This window comes from Anolis carolinensis, chromosome 2, assembly GCF_035594765.1.
Source record: "Anolis carolinensis isolate JA03-04 chromosome 2, rAnoCar3.1.pri, whole genome shotgun sequence".
Taxonomy (NCBI): Eukaryota; Metazoa; Chordata; class Lepidosauria; order Squamata; family Dactyloidae; genus Anolis; species Anolis carolinensis.
In genome coordinates this window covers 169,370,023-169,388,187 of record NC_085842.1, presented here as the reverse complement: position 1 = coordinate 169,388,187, position 18,165 = coordinate 169,370,023, and the positions used below count along the sequence as shown (strand labels likewise).

At 44.4% G+C, this 18,165-nt stretch overlaps 1 protein-coding gene across 5 annotated transcripts in view; it reads right to left on the bottom strand.

The window, feature by feature from the left end:
* Nucleotides 1-18,165, bottom strand: part of hdac7 (histone deacetylase 7) — a 281,863-nt gene that overhangs the window by 154,022 nt on the left and 109,676 nt on the right. For 2 of the 5 annotated variants that reach the window (XR_001730659.2, XM_008116431.3), the window contains exon 1: nt 16,890-17,241. The exons of 2 other annotated variants lie outside the window; for them this stretch is intronic. Coding sequence is in view for 1 of the 3 variants with exons in the window: in XM_008116431.3 (XP_008114638.2) it covers nt 16,890-17,067 (178 nt within the window). In the remaining 2 variants the exon portion in view is untranslated. Of the gene's footprint in view, nt 1-16,889; nt 17,242-18,165 lie in introns of those variants that run through there. One more of the 5 variants, XM_016995792.2, reaches the window with a different exon arrangement.

Below are 18,165 nucleotides of genomic sequence, written 5' to 3'. Positions count from 1 at the left end.
GATACACAATTCTTGGAAATAATTGTTTGTTCCAATGGCAGAAGAGAGACAGCTTTATAAAATTCCTCCTGCTTGAAACAGGACCCCGAAGACTCACATACATACACACAAGTCCGTAATTTATAGCTCTCTAGTCAGATGAGCTAGACCATCATGAATGTAAAACATCTGGACTGGAATTAGGCATTTTAATTTCCCCCTTCACTCTGTTTACAGCTGTTATCTTTATCTCTCTTTTCCCCTCCCCAGCCTCAAAAGTCTTGAACTCATGACTGCTGTTGGGCAACATGGCTTGCTCAACTAACCAGTGGGCTAAGAATAGCCAGCATCCATGAAATCACACGCATCCGGGAGCAGAGAACGTTTGAACAGAAAGAGAGGAATGCCGTAACAGGATGTGGGGAAGGAAGGCATATGCAACATGTATCTCAGAGACTCTAGAAGGCCAATTGTGGCGAGGGGGGTGCTCTTGAGCAAGCACTAGGCCCAAGCCTGATTGGCGAGAACTATGCAAATGTCAAACATGACTCTTAGTTTGAATCCGAAATCAACCAAAGAGTGTGGAAAGGAACTTCCCTTCTTTGAAAGCTGGGGTTCTCAGAATGCCATCTTTTATGTGCAGTTCCTAATCACATGTATCAGTTGGGTCCCACATAAGCCACAAGTCAAAAAAGCAGAACCTACACCCCCACAACAACCAATGGAGCCATAAATTTCACAAAGTAATCCATTCAGATGATAGATGGCCTTTTGGACTAGTCGGTACAAGTGAATTAGTATGGATGATGTTTGAAACTCTTCATCAAGAAGCTCACTTCATTGGTTAGTCGCATCAAATAACCACCAGAAAATATTTTTTGCCATACGCAGCAATAGCAGAGCATTTTGGCAGAGAATACAACTCATCTCTTGCTCATGACATTAGGAGAAGGCAGAATGACTTCTTCACCCTTTGCTATAATTGTTTTCCTTATCATCCCCTGAGTTCTTTTCCTTTAACCCAGCCACATGATAAATTTGGTTTTAAATGATTTTAACATGGCATTCAGGAAGCTCAACAGATTTTTCCAAATAATGATCTATCTTGGACATGTTTATTCTTGTAATTCCTATCACATTCAAATGGCTGATGATCAAATAACTGCATAGAGGATTACAATCTACGGTAATTCTCTTATGAACTTTATCACACTTTCCTTGGCTGCTTTACACCATTCAACTTGCCATTTAAAGGAGAGCATTTTTACACTCTTCTGAATTATGGGGTGAAAATAGCGGTTCATCGTTCTTCAGATGTTGCAAGTCTCTGACTCCCATCGATCCCAACCAGCATAGTTGGAAGATGGTGGTAGTTTGTCACTCCTAAAAGGTCACTGGTTATGCATCTGTTTAAATTCTGCTAACTGGAGGACAGCACTGGTGCTATCCACATCTGCTGAAATATGTCTTTTCTAGGATTTTTCTATGTCCTCCAGGTGATTTTATGGCATGCGTCCACTGACAGTTACTACAGAGGAGCTCAGGGAATTCCTAGATAGGTATTCTCTCTATGAATTTTCTAGGTTGTTTGGGATAACCATGGGGATTCTGACAGAAGTCAGTTTTAATATTTGTATATATTTTTATTACACACACACACACATAAATGTTGGAATTTTAAACATATTTGTTAACTGCTATATATATATATATAAATGTTGGAATTTTAAACATATTTGTTAACTGCTATTGTATTGGTTCTTGTATTTTATATCTATATATATAAAAGAGTGATGGCATCAGGGCAGTGGACAAAACAACAAAACTACAGGCCTCCCAACCTCGAAATTTGACAACACAATCCATCATTGACGGCTCTAGGTTGATATAACAAAAAGAAAAGAAAAATAAAGTCCTAATTACAGGGAGAGGAATAATAGTTTTTATCCAGTTGCTGCCAGTTAGAAGGCTAAGCTCCACCCACTTGGTCTCCTAGCAAACTCAGCCCAGGGGACAGGCACAGTTAGGCCTCACTTAGGCCTCTTCCACAGATTATCAGATTTTAACTGGATTATATGGCAGTGTAGACTCAAGGCCCTTCCACACAGCTATATAACCCATTTAGAATCTTATATTATCTGCTTTGAACTGGATTATCTTGACTCCACGCTGCCATATAATCCACTTCAGTGTGCATACTAAACATAAAGACTACCATACAACAGACATTCAATACCACCACTACCTCAACAATTTCTCACCAACACCACCAGAAAATGCCACAGCAACGCGTGGCTGGGCACAGCTAGTTATGTATATGTATTGAATGTTTTTATGATGTATAAACCGCTCTAAGTCCTTATCAGAGATAGAGTGGTATATAAATAAAGTTCTGTTATTGTTGTTGTTTTAATAGGGTTCTTTATTAGCCATAGTTTCCTGTTTCTTCATCTTCTATTAATGTTGTTGTTGTTGTTATTGTTATTTCTCACAAGTCAAGGCAGGTACAACATGGTTAAAACAAACATAAAATATACTACTAAAATGCAGGAAGTTTGAGAACATATCCCCAGTTAATACAGAGAACGTGTTGTAGGTACCACATTCTTAGATTGGTGAAATACAGTTCTGAGTGGCTTTGTAACTGAACCCAGACTTGAAATACTGGAAATCAGACTACAGCACAAGCAGGATAGATTAACATCAGAACATATACTTCTATCCCAATGGGTTGGATGTTTTGACAAGCTGCTGCCAGTCAGAACAAAGAGTACATGGTTGATGGTCTATGAAAGCTTCATATGTCATAGTAACCTAATTTGTATATTAGTTTCTGGTATACATTCTGCTCAAAGCAACCAACAAAACACAATACAAAAATGTAACTGTTTCAGCAAAAATGAAACTTCAGGAGAGAATGCTTCTGGAACATGGCCATACAGCCCGGAAAACTCCCAACAACCCAACAATGCAACTGCCACTAAAATCCAGAAAACCATAGATATAACTCACAACTCATTGAAATTGTTGGTTTATCCCAGCTAAACTAGGCCCACTGGGTGAAATACTAAATGATCAGTTGAGTAACAAAAGTACAGATCTCATTGATATGAAGGGTCTGCTCTGGTTGAAAGGAGTGCTACTCAGTGCTGGTTGCTGATTCAGTGCCAGTCCCTGAAGCATTGGCTACTACTCCGCAGCACACAACAATTATATCCAATGAACACAAAGTGTCAATTCCTGGCATTTTGGAGAAAAAAATAATTGCCAGTTCCCCAGATAGGATATCAGCAGCACGACTACAAAGCATACACTCAACATAGCTGCAGTTTAGTCTTGGGCAACAACTTCAAGCTCATATCTACAACTTCTGCCAAAGCATCACAACATGCTATACTCTGCTATGGTAACAATATATTAATAATATATTCCACAGGCATAAACTGCAAGTCGCTTCTGGTGTAATTGGCCGTTTGCAAGGACGTTGCTTAGGAGATGCCCGGATGTTTGATGTTTTACCATCCTGTGGGAGGCTTCCCTTATGTCTCCGCATGGGGAGCTAGAGCTGACAGACAGGAGCTCACCCCACTCCCCGGATTCAAACTGCCGACCTTTTGGTCAGCAGTCCTGCTGGCACAAGGGTTTAACCCATTGGGTCATCGGGGGCTCTGAAATAAAAGCTTTCAATAGCATACGGAAGGGTTAACAGCCTTGTGGTGTTTGTTTGGCTGTCTGTGTCCCTGTTCAGAAAATTTCACCTCACTTTCTGTCCCTGTGAGAATTGGCTTTTGAAAAATGTGGCTTGTTGTGGAAACAAGAATTGATGATAAAGCTTCAGTGGAGACACCTTTTCTCCCTGATGACATTTTCAGGAGTGAATTTCCTTTCCGAGGGGTAGATTTTTCTCACTTCCTGTTGACTCACCTCCAGTCTTATCTATGAGCTGAGAGTAAATCACGTTTGTAACTTGGGATCTGCCTGCATATTGCAACAATAACTATAGTAACAGGAGAGCTTTTTTCCCTTCTTCTCTCAGGTCTTATCTACACTTCCATTATAATGCAGATTGGACTGCACCATATGGTCAGTGTAGACTCATACAATGCCATTTAACTGCATTATATGAGTCTAAGGGAGCCCCCCCAATGGCGCAGCGTGTTAAAGCACTGAGCTGCTAAACTTGCGAACCGAAAGGTTGCAGGTTTGAATCCGGGGAGCAAAGTGAGCACCCACTGTTAGCCCCAGCTTCTGCCAACTTAGCAGTTCAAAGGCATGCAAATGTGAGTAGATCAATAGGTACCACTCTGATGGGAAGGTAATGGCGCTTTATGCAGTCATGCCGGCCACATGACCTTAGAGGTGTCTACGGACGCTGGCTCTTCAGCTTAGAAATGGAGATGAGCACCAACCCCCAGTCGGACACGACTGGACTTAATGTCAGGGGAAAACCTTTACCTTGCCTATATGAGTCTATACTGACCGTATAATCCAGTTCAATCTGCATTACAATAGCAATGCAGATGAGGCAAATTCTGCACAGATTTCAATCTTTTTGAACAGTTGTGTCCTTAAACTTTGTCCTGAAAACATAGCAGCTATAGGGGCCAAGCCATTCCAGTGCCAGGAATTTTCCAGGTCTGAATGCTTGGGAAAAAAGACTCCCCAACTATCTTCCAAAGCCATCTTCTCAGTTTACGACATCCATTTGCCAAGCTTGCAATCGTCTACCAGGAACTAACTGGCGGATGGTTTTTATTTCATTTCTTTAATTATCTATTTTATTTGGAGCGCCTGCTTGTTATGCACGCTGATGCCTCTGAAGAACTCTCAAAGGTAGCCCGGCTAAGAGGCAGCTGGCAAGCTCAGGTGGCTTTGTGATCTATTATCCAGGGCTATAAATAGCTGCTGGAACCCAGATGCCTGGCTGCTAATGGTTCTTGGAAAATTCTCAAGCACACCTTGAAAGGGTGGGTGCAGCAGACCAGTTGAAAGTTAACCCTTAACTGAGCAAACTTTGAGAGCAGGAAATGGTGTGGCAAATCACACATTGTTAGCGTAAGTCATGGAAGGGAGGGAAGACGGGAGAAGAAGAGGCAAATATAGTGAAAAACAATCTCTTCGTCTTTGACTCCACGCAGCAGTACAAAACAGAAACCTTCAGGAACAGCCTGTTCTTGAGCATATTATTCCCCTTTCTGTATTTCACCTACCATCCAGAGCAGCAGAGTCAGTACGCCAAAGTTTCCATTTCCATCCTCTATTTTTCAACCGTTCAACTCACTCCTCCATGAATGGCAATTGTATATTAGTTATCAATATCACATTTCTCATAGTAAAATGATATAAGGCATTTAATTACTATCGTGTGAATCATCATGCTTAGATTGACAGAACATAAAATACAGTGGTCGCTTGGTATCTGTGAGGTTTTAGTTCTGTGGATTCTCCAATCCCATTATAGATAATGTTGGAGTGAAATGGTGTTTCTTATATAAAACAGTGAACAATTCACCACAGTAGTGTGCCTAAACATCAGTGGAATGCTCTTTTTTTTTGGCATTTTCCTCTCGAATAATTTCAAATCGTGATTGCTTGAATCCATGGATACACGCTTCATGGATACAGAGGGCCCTGCCATATAATCCAGAATATCAAGGCAGATAATCCACATTATCTGCTTTGAACTGGATTAGCTGAGTCTAGGTTAAGGTAAAGGTTTTCCCCTGATGTTGTCCAGTCGTGACCGACTCTGGGGGTTGGTGCTCATCTCCATTTCTACGCAGAAGAGCCAGCATTGTCCGTAGACACCTCCAAGGTCATGTGGCCAGCATGACTGCATGGAGTGCTGTTACTTTCCCGCCGGAGCGGTACCTATTGATCTACTCAAACCTGCATGTTTTCTAACTGCTAGGTTGGCAGGAGCTGGGGCTAACAGCGGGCACTCATTCCACTCCCAGGATTTGAACCTGCGACCTTTTGGTCCGCAAGTTCAGCAGCTCAGCGCTTTAACACACTGTGCCACCAGTGTAGACTGTGCTGACTCTACATTGCCATATAATTCCGTTCAAAACAGATAATCTGGATTTTATACAGCTGTGTAGAAAGGGCCAGAGAGTCAGCTGCATACGCTGTGTTATATGTTCATTAGCATTTCTAAACAATAAAACATTTCCAAATGCCTATAAAAGTGAGAATGCAAGATTTAATATTATACGTTTTTATTTTGAAGCCAGGGTCAGTACATGTCTTCTCTCCAACTTCACCCAAAGTTGCTTCCAATGCAACAACCCCTTTCCTATGACCATTACCTGGAATTGGGGGGGGGGGGGGCATGAGAGAAGCCTCCCCACAGGATTGTGACACATCCGGGAGTCCCCTGGGCAATGTCTTTGTAGACGGCTGATTTTCTCACACCAGAAGCGATCTCCTGGAATCAGGTATCTGGGGTAAATTTGCAATATCTACTCTTTTCCTAAGAGTTCAGGAAAGTTCCTGTTTTGGACGACAACACTCTGAATCCTTTACCCAAAGTGGCTAGTAGCAATGCTTGCTAGGGGATTTGGGGAGGCATAATTCCAAAAAGAAATGTTCTAAAGTAAAGGCAGGGAAGTTTTAGAGTAATGATTCTCAGTTCTTAGGTCCTTCCAATGTTTTGGACTTCCATTTCCAGATGACCCAGTTAGGATGACCAATGTTCAAGAATTCTGAGAGGATCAGAGTCTGAGAAGCACGGTTTAGAAAACACAATTTTCCAAGCTCACAGTCAGTATGGAACACTTTTCATACCCAACCAGTTTGCCAGGGAACTCAGGGCCTTGTACAGCATTCTGGGGACACATTCTAAGGTGCACACACTCTTTGTGCAAGGCTCCAGGCTAGTGTCCAGACCCATATTAAATGAGATGCCAGCTTAGAACTCAGCCGGTTATCTCCTCTGGGAGCCATGGTGGCACAATTGGTTAAATCCTTGTGCCAGCTGAACTGCTGACCTGAAGGTTGGGTTGCCGACCTGAAGGTTGCCGGTTTGAATCTGCAAAATGGGGTGAGCTCCTGTCTGTTAGCTCTAGCTTGCAGGGGCATGAGAGAAGCCTCCCAGCTATCACATCTGGGCATCCCCTGGGCAATGTCTCTGTAGACGGCCAAGTCTCTCATACCAGAAGCGACTTGCAGTATGTTCTCAAGACACTTGTGACATGATTTAAAAAATCTCTGTGTCTTAAGGGACGTGTGAAAACGTTGATCAAACTACTTTTGGACAATCTCTCCATGATGATCCATCTTTTTTACAAAAAAAAAACCCTCAGATGGACTTCTAGGTAGTTCCACAGTTATTGTGGTGTGCTGGCTACACAGGATGGGATTGGGACATCCACACTGAGCTTTGAAACTTACGCAAAGTGGAGAAGGGAAGAGCCCTATACACCACCTCCCATTCATCATACCATACACAATTTAATCATTTTCCTTTGATAACAACAGGCCAACATCCTATTCAATAAAGTTAAGCACATTTAGGGTTCATTTACATATAAATGTAAATTGGATAATGACTAGTCACATATGATAATGACTAATCACAATGAGGAGCCCCTTATGGTGCAGTGGGTTAAACCCTTGTGACAGCAGGACTGCTAATGTGAAGGTTGGGTTGCTGACCTGAAGGTTGCCGGTTCAAATCCAACCCGAGGAGAGCGCGGATGAGCTGCCTCTATCAGCTCCAGCTCCATGTGGGAATATGAGAGAAGCCTCTCACAAGGATGGTAAAAACATCGAAACATCCAGGTGTCCCCTGAGCAACGTCCTTGCAGATGGCCAATTATCTCACACCAGAACCATCCTACAGTTTCTCAAGTTGCTCCTGACATAAATGAGTGGGCAGAATTTCAATTCAATGATGAGTGGGCAGAATTTCAATTCAATGATGAGTGGGCAGAATTTCAATGGTAAATATTGTGAATTGTTTTCATATAAATCATTCTTTAGTTTTAATTAGAATAAAATACACTAAAAACAAATAAACAGAAACCAAAGGCATATAACTCATCCAACCCAAAAAGTCATCTCCTAACTCTCAGCAGTTTCCCACCTTTGCTGTACACAAAAAGACACACTAAACAGAAAACTGCTATTAACTGCTGCTCATTTTTGAATATGCCCCCTCCTGTATATACAGACAAACATCTCTTCCTAACAATGCAGAGACCCAGGCTAAAGATGTGGGGCAGAAAAACCCTCAAACAGCTCATCTGTTCCATAAAAACCAGTGCAAATGAGAGCACTTTTTGAAACGGACATAGAAACACCAACCCTTATGCCCTAGAAGCCTTGTCCTACTGTTTACTCACTTCAGATTGCAATCCAAGTTGTTTGGGTGCTCTCTATTTTAAAATGACAGCTTGATTTTTGAAATATGCATAATGAAAATGGAGTTTTTCAATAGCCAAGTTATGTGCCAGATTTTACCCTTCGTACTACATAGAAAACCCAACCTACGCACGTCATGGTTACTAACATCAGTAATGGATTAAAAAAATGATGGCCCAAGAGAAAAGTGGAATAGAGCTTTCTGCTGTTTCTCCTGGTCTCAAAGTCTTTTTGGTGGAGTTTAGGGAATTTATGTGTGGATGGTTGTGACATTTCCAGGGCTTGGATCTTCTTTGTGATCCTGGACTGGCTCTATGTAATAACAAGTTATGCTAAGATTCAGAACTTTGTGAGATACGGATCCCACAAGGCGATCGCAGACATTAGACACAATGCAGAGCCAGAGCTCCTGACGCATTTTCCTCACATAATTGCCTTAGCACTAGAATTCCCCAGTGTCTCATGTTTGAAATGTTATTAATTGTCAGAACTCTGGGAGCAAATCCTATAAGCAACTTTCATTTGTCTCTGCATGGTAGCTCCGCAAATCAGTCCTTTCAGCCAACATCAGGGATGTGGCAGTGCACTTCCAGGGCTTAGAGAAGAAGATCTGAAGAGTCACGTGCAACGTACAATGCTGAAATCACTTCTTCTATGCAATTATAAAAGGGCCTGGGGCCCTGCCTTCTTCTGCATCTGGCCCACATCACACTATCAGAGTTTGTGACAGAAATAAGTATGAAATTTGGTCTGAAGGAGTAGCCAACAAGTAGAGAGGTTATATTCTTCTCCCATCTCAGGCTTGTCTGCTCCAAATACTAGAATAACTGCCCTGATATACACAGAAAAATAGCAACTAAATTTTAAAATGCATTTCCCAACCCTGACAAAAAAAAACAACCTGGTGGCCTCCAGATGTTTTTGACTACCACTTTCACCATCATTGCCAATCTGCTGTTTGTGGATACTGAGTGTTTACAGTCCAGTGCCCCAGGTCGGGTGAGGCCTTTAAAGGTACAAGGCTGAGGAAGGAACAGTGTATAGGTATCACTGTCCGACCAAAATATGTTATTTGGGGCAGAGGCTGTAGCAAGTTTATGGCCCCATCTACACTCCTATTTAATCCAGATTAACTGCACTAAACTGGATTATATGAGAGTGTAGACTCATATAATCAATTTCAAAGCAATTAATTTGCATTTTGAAGATGGATTATATGGGAGTTTCCAACCTATATGCATTTGGATGTTGTGATAGTCATTAGAGGTAGAAAACAGAAGAAATCCTATTTAGTACATAAGAATGAGATAGTAAAACACATGTAAAGCCAGAACCTATCATCTGATGCAGGATGCATCGAAGAGAAGAAATTAATGGCAACCATTTCGGTGTACATCACAGTGCTGATGAATCATAGAATCATAGAGTTGGAAGTGACCTCGTGGGCCATCCAGTCCAACCCTCTGCCAAGAAGCAAAAAAATCGCATTCAAAGAACCCCCGACATATGGCCATCCAGTCTCTGTTTAAAAGCCTCCAAAGAAGGAGCCTCCACCTCACTCTGGGGCAGAGAGTTCCACTGCTTAACAGCTCTCACAGTGAGGAAGTTCTTACTAAGGTTAAGGTGGAATCTCCTTTCCTGTAGTTTGAAGCCGTTGTTCTGTGGCCTAGTCCCCACCAAGAACATCACTGAACCAAGTCTGAACCAAGAACATCACTGATATTCAGAAATACGAAGAAGTAGACGTTGCTATGCTTATCTGTCAGATTTCTCTTGAAGCTACAGGTCATCAAGTTGTCAATTTGGCTAAGACAAGCAAGCTTATACTGAATCAAATCACTAGTCCAAACATCCCAGAACTGTCTATTCAACACTAACGGGTAGCAGACAGAGTATTATCTATGCTCAGCCTAGGGATGGCAGGGATTAAACTTGGAGCCTTTTACAGGCGGAACATGTGCTCTGCCACTCAGTTATTGCCCTCCCTTTACATTCCTTGGTTTGGCCCAAAAGTTCCTGCGTCAAATGTTACATGCATCATCTATCAAATGGGAATCTCTTGATCTCCAGATGATTTGAAATAAATATCTGGGCTCCTGGGAGCTGAAGTCCAAAGCCACTGAAAGATCATCGGCTTCCCACCTATGGTTCAAGGCAGTCCAATTACTAGTTGCATTCGTGGAAAAAAATTACACTTTCTATGTTCTTCAGTATTATTCTATGGTCAACTTCTGCTGGAAGCTGACCACAGAGTTGCACTGAAGGACCTAGAGATTCCCAGAGCTAATTTTTAAAATCATGAACATCCTGGCACCTACAGCAAAATTAAAACATCATCATGCACATATCTTATTGTGAATTAAGCTCTAGGGTAGATATACATTGCAGAATTAATGCAATTTGATCTACTTTAATTCCAGGTCTTAATGCTATGGAAGCATGGGAGTTGCAGTTTTACAAGGTGTTTAGCCTTCCCTGCCAAAGAGTGCCACTGGCTCACCAAATACTAATCCCAGAATTCCATAGCAGTGAACCTTGCCAGTTAAAGTGGTACAGTGTAAATGCGCTCCCAGTGAGTTCAGTAGGCTTAGCAACCAAATAAAAAGATAACATTTCACATTTTAGACTATGGTTTCAATCCACTTGCTTCAGAACAGGGCCCACTGAATTAAATGGAGCTTACTTTTGAGTAGACATGGATAGGATTACATCACAAGAGGTGTAAACAAATCAGACCTGTACAGAGGTCAATCTCAGTTGCATCCAGATTACTGAACAGACCGGACCTGTCTGCTGGGACTGAAACCCAAAATACGTTTGGCAACATACAGAAAAACATCAAGCAGTTTCCCTGCCTCTCATTTCCAGTCCTACCCCAAACCCTTACAAATCAGCGGCAATAATGAAATCTTGAGAGATGCAAACATAATCCAGGGAATGAGAATTTTGCTACTATCACTTGTCATCCTCAGTTTTAGCAAAGGGATGACCTTATATATGACGTTGCATATACATACATACATAACTGCAAGCAACAAGCACACAGAGATGCACCTGCCCCTCCTTTGCCACCTTGAACAGGTAAGCAGGTGGAAAAGGCTCAGCCCTCTAGTGAATGTTGCTGGGCCTATTGCTCAACATTCAGCCCTCAAATGCTCCTGTAACTACAAAGAGGTTCTTCTGACATTTTCAAGCACTCTTGTTCTTGACGACCTAGCAAATCCAAACAGATGCTTAAACAAACTCAAACAGACCCCACTTGAGAAGTCATGACAACCACCTAACAAAACATCCCATTGCCCCTCCACTTAGGGGAGTTCACACTTTGCCGTATTGACTTTTTCCCCCTTCAGTGAGATGTCATAAAATCAAATATCAGGGACCAAAACTGACACTGTTTGCACACAGATAGCTTGGGAACATTGCTTTGGAATGGGTAGAGCTCCCAGAATCTTCCAATCAGGGATTCTGAGAGTGGTACTCCCAAACATAGTGTTTTTAGGCCTTGCACAAAGACACATCCCCCAACCTTGTGAGCAATTGCCAACAGCACCATTGGCTGATCTATCATCTCTTGTTCGCAATGGAAATAGTTCCAGTAATGCACAAAAAAGATGGTGCATGGAAATGATTGGAGCACCAATTTAGTAAATTCAGAACACTCTCTGGAATCCTACTTCCAAGAAAGTCTCACTGGGCTGTTCAAGATGTTTCTCACTTTGAGTATGCATATGCAGATCCCTGGAGCCTCCGGTGGCTCAGTGTGTTAAAGCGCTGAGCTGTTGAACTTGCAGACCGAAAGGTCCCAGGCTCAAACCCTGGGAGTGGAGTGAGCGCCCGCTGTTAGCTCCAGCTTCTGCCGACCTAGCAGTTCGAAAACATGCCAATGTGAGTAGATCAATAGGTACCGCTCCGGCGGGAAGGTAACGGCGTTCCATGCAGTCATGTCGGCCACATGACTTTGGAGGTGTCTATGACAACGCTGGCTCTTCGGCTTAGAAATGGAGATGAGCACCAACCCCAAGAATCAGACACGACTGGACTTAACGTCAGGGGAAACCTTTACCTTTACCTATGCAGATCCCTAGATCACTATTTAACCTGCCTTGAAGTCTGTCAAGCAAGGGGGAAATCACTAAAGGAAATGGAATCTCGCCCAGTACTATAGCCAAGAACTTTTTATAACCCACTCTCAAGATTGGAAAGTCACAAACCATCATCACCAATAGGGTACCTGTTCTTTCAAAAGCTCCAGACAACAAACAACAAGGATTATACCCGGAACCAGGGCCCAAGAAAATTACTTTTTTTCCTCTATCATACCCAAAATCTTCTAACCTGAAAGATCCCTCTAGGATTCTTGGTCTTGTAGTCCAAAAAAACTAACTCAGCCAGCCATCACCTTCCATTCTCAACTTGTTGTTTTGTGCCTTCATACGAATTCTGGCTTATGCAGAAGATTAGTTCAGAGGAACTATATATGGTATATCTTCCTCTGAGGTTGAGAAAGTATAATTGGCCAAAGTCACCCAATGAGTTTCCAGTGGTCCAGCAAGGATTCAGATCAGGTCTCCTGGAATCATAGTTTGACATTTAAAATTCCTATACTACTCTGGCTCACTCAATTGTGATTGCTATTGGCAAAATGCGGAAATCTCGTGTCCTAACTCAGGAAGGACAGAAGAGAACATAAAGCAAAGGTAATAAGATCTTTTTCCCCACCTGGACTTTCCACAGATATATAAACCCCACTTTCCAAGTTTCCAACAGACCTCACAACCTCTGAGGATGCCTGCCATAGATGTGGATGAAATGTCAGGAGAGAATGCTTCTGGAGCATGGCCATACAGCCCATACATAGCAACCCAGTAATAAGATCCATCTTTTCTTCAATCTGAAAGCAATGGTTCTCAACCTTAAGAGTACCCAGATAGTGTCAGACCACAAAATCAATCATCCCCAGCCAACATGGCCAGTTGTCAGGGTGATGGGAGCCATAATCTAATGGTTTGGGCATCAGGGATTAGAACAACCATCACAAAAAAGGAAGTATAATATTAAGGAGAATGCCTGGCAGCTACACAGAAGACCCCTAAACAATTCTTCCTACTCTTCCTACTCACATGGCTGCCCTGCCTACTTGTAAGCAGATAGGCTCAATCAACAAAGCCAGAATCCTAAGCTTGCAAGACCTGAGGAAGAGCTGTTGATGGCCAAGGTCTCCATAAGTCAAAACCAACCCAACAGCAGTCAACTGCAACAAAACCCACAAATGCAAGTGTACAGCTGGAGAAAAAGTCCAAATTAAAAAAAGGATCCCATGTATTTCTCAAGTATTTTGATCCATATAGTGCTATATAAGCGCTGGTTGACTGAAATGTCCTCCCCCAGAAACCACAGCACAGTACATTAGGCGCGTGTATAAACTCCCAAGATGTGCAAGATGACTCCAGCCAGCGAGTCAAGCGACATTTAACAGAGAATCAAAGCATCCTTAGGGACACTTAATCACAGGGCAGCAGAGGCGGTTCCTTGATCATAACAAGGTAACAATGAGACTAGCGGAGACAAAACTTGCCCCGCAAATAAAAATGTAGGCCTCCCCCTCCATTCCACCCAGGCTAGTTGCATTGACTGTACCAGCTTCAAATAGGCCGGGCCAGGCGGGGTGGGGGAGGAGCAGAGGAATATTAAAACCACAAGTAATATGGTCTGAGACTGGTTATCTCAGGGCACCAAAGTCTCAATGCCTGGCTTAAACATGGCTCCATTGCATGCCAAACCATGTGGCAGCACAAATACTCCAGCCCCGCTTAGGAGACTTCTTACCTGCCCAAAGGGAGGGATGTAGCTATGAGGAGGGCCAAAAATGAGAGCATTTTTCCTTAGAAGAATCCTTCCCTTCCCATGAAACTTCCATTTGCTCCCCAAAGATCTAACAGTTGTAGCTACTCAAAACACCAACTGAGCATTAAGAATACAAGACAGGCAGCCAAAGGAAAGGGGCAACCTAAGTGATCAAAGGAAGATGAATACAGCAAAGAAAATCTGAAGAAGTAGACTTAGGGAGCATCTACCTTGTAGAATTAACATATTTTGATACCACTTTAACTGCCTGGGCCCAATACAGTGGAATCATGGAAGCTGTAATTTGAAGATGCATTAGCATTATTTTGCAAAGAGGGCTAAAAACTGGGTTGCTGTGAGTTTTCTAGGTTGTATGGCCATGTTCCAGAAGCATTATCTCCTGACGTTTCGCCCACATCTATGGCAGGCATCCTCAGAGGTTGTGAGGTCTGTTGGAAACTAGGCAAGTGGGGTTTATATATCTGTGGAAAGTCCAGGTTGGGGAAAGAACTCTTGTCTGCCTGAGGCAAGTGTGAATGTTGCAATTGGCCAGCTTGATCAGGACAGAAAATTAAAAAAAAAACACTCAGAAGACAAGGGAATTCCAGACAAGGAACAATCAGGGCCAGCTAACACCACCCAACAAAGAATTCCCCCAGATGGGAAGCAGCCAGGCTTTGAAGCTGCAAGGCTATTCAGTGCTAATCAAGCTAGCCAATTGCAACATTCACACTTCCCTCAGGCAGAGAAGAGTTCTTTCGCCCACCCTGAATATTCCACAGATATATAAACCCCACTTGGCTAGTTTCCAACACCTCACAACCTCTGAGGATGCCTGCAATAGAGGTGGGTGAAAATGCTTCTGGAGCATGGCCATACAGCCTGGAAAACTCACAGTAACCCAGCTATGAAAGCCTTCAACGAGGGTTAAAGACCTTGGAAAACTACAACCCTGCATATTCCACAGTTTTGAGGTATAGCAATTAAAGTGCTGTCAAACTGCATTAATTCTACAATGTAGTTGCACTCCTAGTCTACAAAAGAAGGTGCTGCCAACTTTGTTCTCCGGGGGCCCTTCTACACAATCACAAAATCCAGAAATACCAAGGCAGATAATCAACAGTATCTGCTTTGAACTGGGTTATCTGCGTCCACAGTGCCATATAATCCAGTTCAAAGCAGATAATGTGAGATTTTATACAGCTGTGTGGAAGGGGTCTAGTTTAGTCTCAAAGGTGTTACAACATCTCTCTGCATATAGCCAAGAGAGGGTCTTTAGGGCAGTGGTTACCAACATTTTTTGACTAGGGACCACTCTCCAACATTAGTACCAAAAGGTTTACAAATCACTTTTTGCTTAACTTTAGATTCGGTTTGGTAATTTGGTGTGCTGATTCAGAAAATTGCATTGGACAGACCACATCAGCTCTAGATTCTGATACAGAACATATGCCATCCAGTAGTTGCCCTCTGCTCGCCCACACAATCTAGAACTGATGTAGTCTATCCAATGCAATTTTCTGAATCAGGATCCCAAATTACCCCAGGAACAAGTCTAAAAACGAAGACACCAAGAACAAAAAAAAAATTTGGTTGGGCTGTGTTATTATGTGTAGTAATAGTAGTAATTGACCATATTTAAGTTCTTGCAGATCACTGGTGGTCCACAGACCACAGGTTGGGAACCACTGCTTTAGGGCCTCACACCATATAGTGTTAGATAAAGGTAAAGGTTTCCCCTGATGTTAAGTCCAGTCATGTCTGACTCTGGGGGTTGGTGTTCATCTCCATTTCTAAGCTGAAGAGCCAGCGTTGTCCGCAGACACCACCAAGGTCATGTGGCCAGCATGACTGCATGGAGCACTGTTACCTTCCCGCTGGAGCGGTACTCACATTTGCATGTTTTCGAACTGCTACCTATTGATCTCCTCACATTTGCATGTTTTCAAACTGCTAAGTTGGCAGAAGCTGGAGTTAACAGTGGGTGCTCACTCCACACCCAGGATTTGAACCTGGGACCTTTCAGTCTACAAGTTCAGCAGCTCAGCACTTTAATGAACTTTGCCACCGGGGCTCCTGTTACAGCACTCTTATTCCACTTTAACATCTTATGGCAACATCCTCTGGAGCAGGCATGGGCAAACTTGGACCCCCCAGGTGTTTTGGACTGCAACTCCCACAATTCCTAACAGAATTGTGGGAGTTGCTGTCCAAAACACCTGGAGGGCCCAAGTTTGCCCATGCCTGTTCTGGAGCCTGGGCTTTGCAGTCTGGAGAGGGGCATTGAGGGTTCTGAGGCTTCACTTAAGGACAAAGCCTGATCCTGCACAGAATGTGGTCCTGGCTGTTAAAAGTGGAACCATAGCGGTGGAGTAGTATGACTCTGCAACAGAAGACATTTGGGGATTGAAAGACAGCTTCATAGGGTGCTTGGGGCGCGGATTCCCTCCTTTTGCCCTCCTTGAGTTAAGCCCCCATCTCCTCCTTCCAAGTCCGAAAGAGAAAGGAAACAAGGCTGCGCTCCCCTTTCTCTTCCTCCCGGCCTGGTGTGTTGTCACTAAGTGTGACACCGTGGGCTCCTGGGAGCTGCTGGTCAAACTACACACGCCTAGCAGTGAGCCAGGGTGGCTCAAGTGGCGTGGAGCTGCCTTCGTTCCCCAGTAAGACGCACTGGGCCCTTCTTCCCCGCTCCTTCTTACCTTGGCTGGAAGAGCCGCTCTCCCCTCCAAGGCTCACGCCCTCCTCCGCTCGGCCCGACGTCCCATCTGCGGGGGAGAAAAGAGATCCCGGGTCGTGAGTGGGGCTGCTGCCGCCGCTGCTGCCTCTGTGCCTCCTCGTGCCGCCGGGAGTCCCCAGGGTTGGGTGCAATCCGGGCATGGAGGAGCCCACAGCCCAATCTCAAGGCGCGGAGGAAAGGAGAGGAGAGGCAGGAGAGCTCAGTGGGCGCCGCATCCTCCGGGCATCCCTGCCTCCCTCTCTCGCTGTGGGTGCCTCTCTCCGCCTCTCTCCGCGCCGATCCACCTGCGCTGGGCCGCGCGTGGCTCTCCTTTCCTCCTCCGCGGAAAAAAGAGAAGCCGGGGCGGAGTCGAAGCGAGGCAAGAAGAAAATAGAGCGAAAGAAAAGAAGCGAGGGAGGGAAGGAAGGAGGGAGGGGGGAGAAAGTGGCATTGTTCGCCAAGGAGGCTCGCCATTGGACAAGGTTCCGCCAATGGCAGGGCGCGGAGGGAAGGGGGCTGGTCCAAGGGCTCCATCTGGTGCTGAGAGTTCCCATCCCGCTCCGGACTTCCTCCCACTGCAGACCCTTTCCCCGCTGACGACCCCACTCGCGACTCCTTTCTGCTTGGGATTCTCCCATTCGCGAAGCTCCTCCCACTCGGAAGGCTACCACACGAGACCACCAACACACGCCATGCTTCCACGCACCACCCCTGATGCACCCACTCATGACCCCCTTCCCATGCGGGGCTTCCCTACCGGCAAGAACCCCCGACCCACTCGCGATCTTCCCACGCCAGACCTTCCCACTCTTGCGTGATACCCTTTCCACGCGCGGACTACCCACGCGAGACCCTGTCCCACTCGTGACGTTCCCACGCGAGGCATTTTCCACGCGCGACGCTCCCACGCGGGACCCCTTTCCACGTGAGACTCTGTTCCACGCAAGACCCTTTCCCACTCGCGATGATCCCACGCGAGACGCTTTCCCACTCGTGCCGTTCCCACGCGAGACCACATTCCCAATCGTGGTGTCCCCACCCCTGACCACTTTCCACTTGCGATGCACCCACGTGCGACCCCCTGCCATGAATGAGCCCCTCTCAGTGGCTTTCAGCGTTTCCAGGCATGACCACTTTCCATCTGTAACTTCTTAAGCCTCGGGTTTCTATGAGTTTTCCCAGCTGTATAGCCATGTTCCAGAAGCATTCTCTCCTGACCTTTCGCTCACAACTATGGCAGGCATCCTCAGAGATTGCGA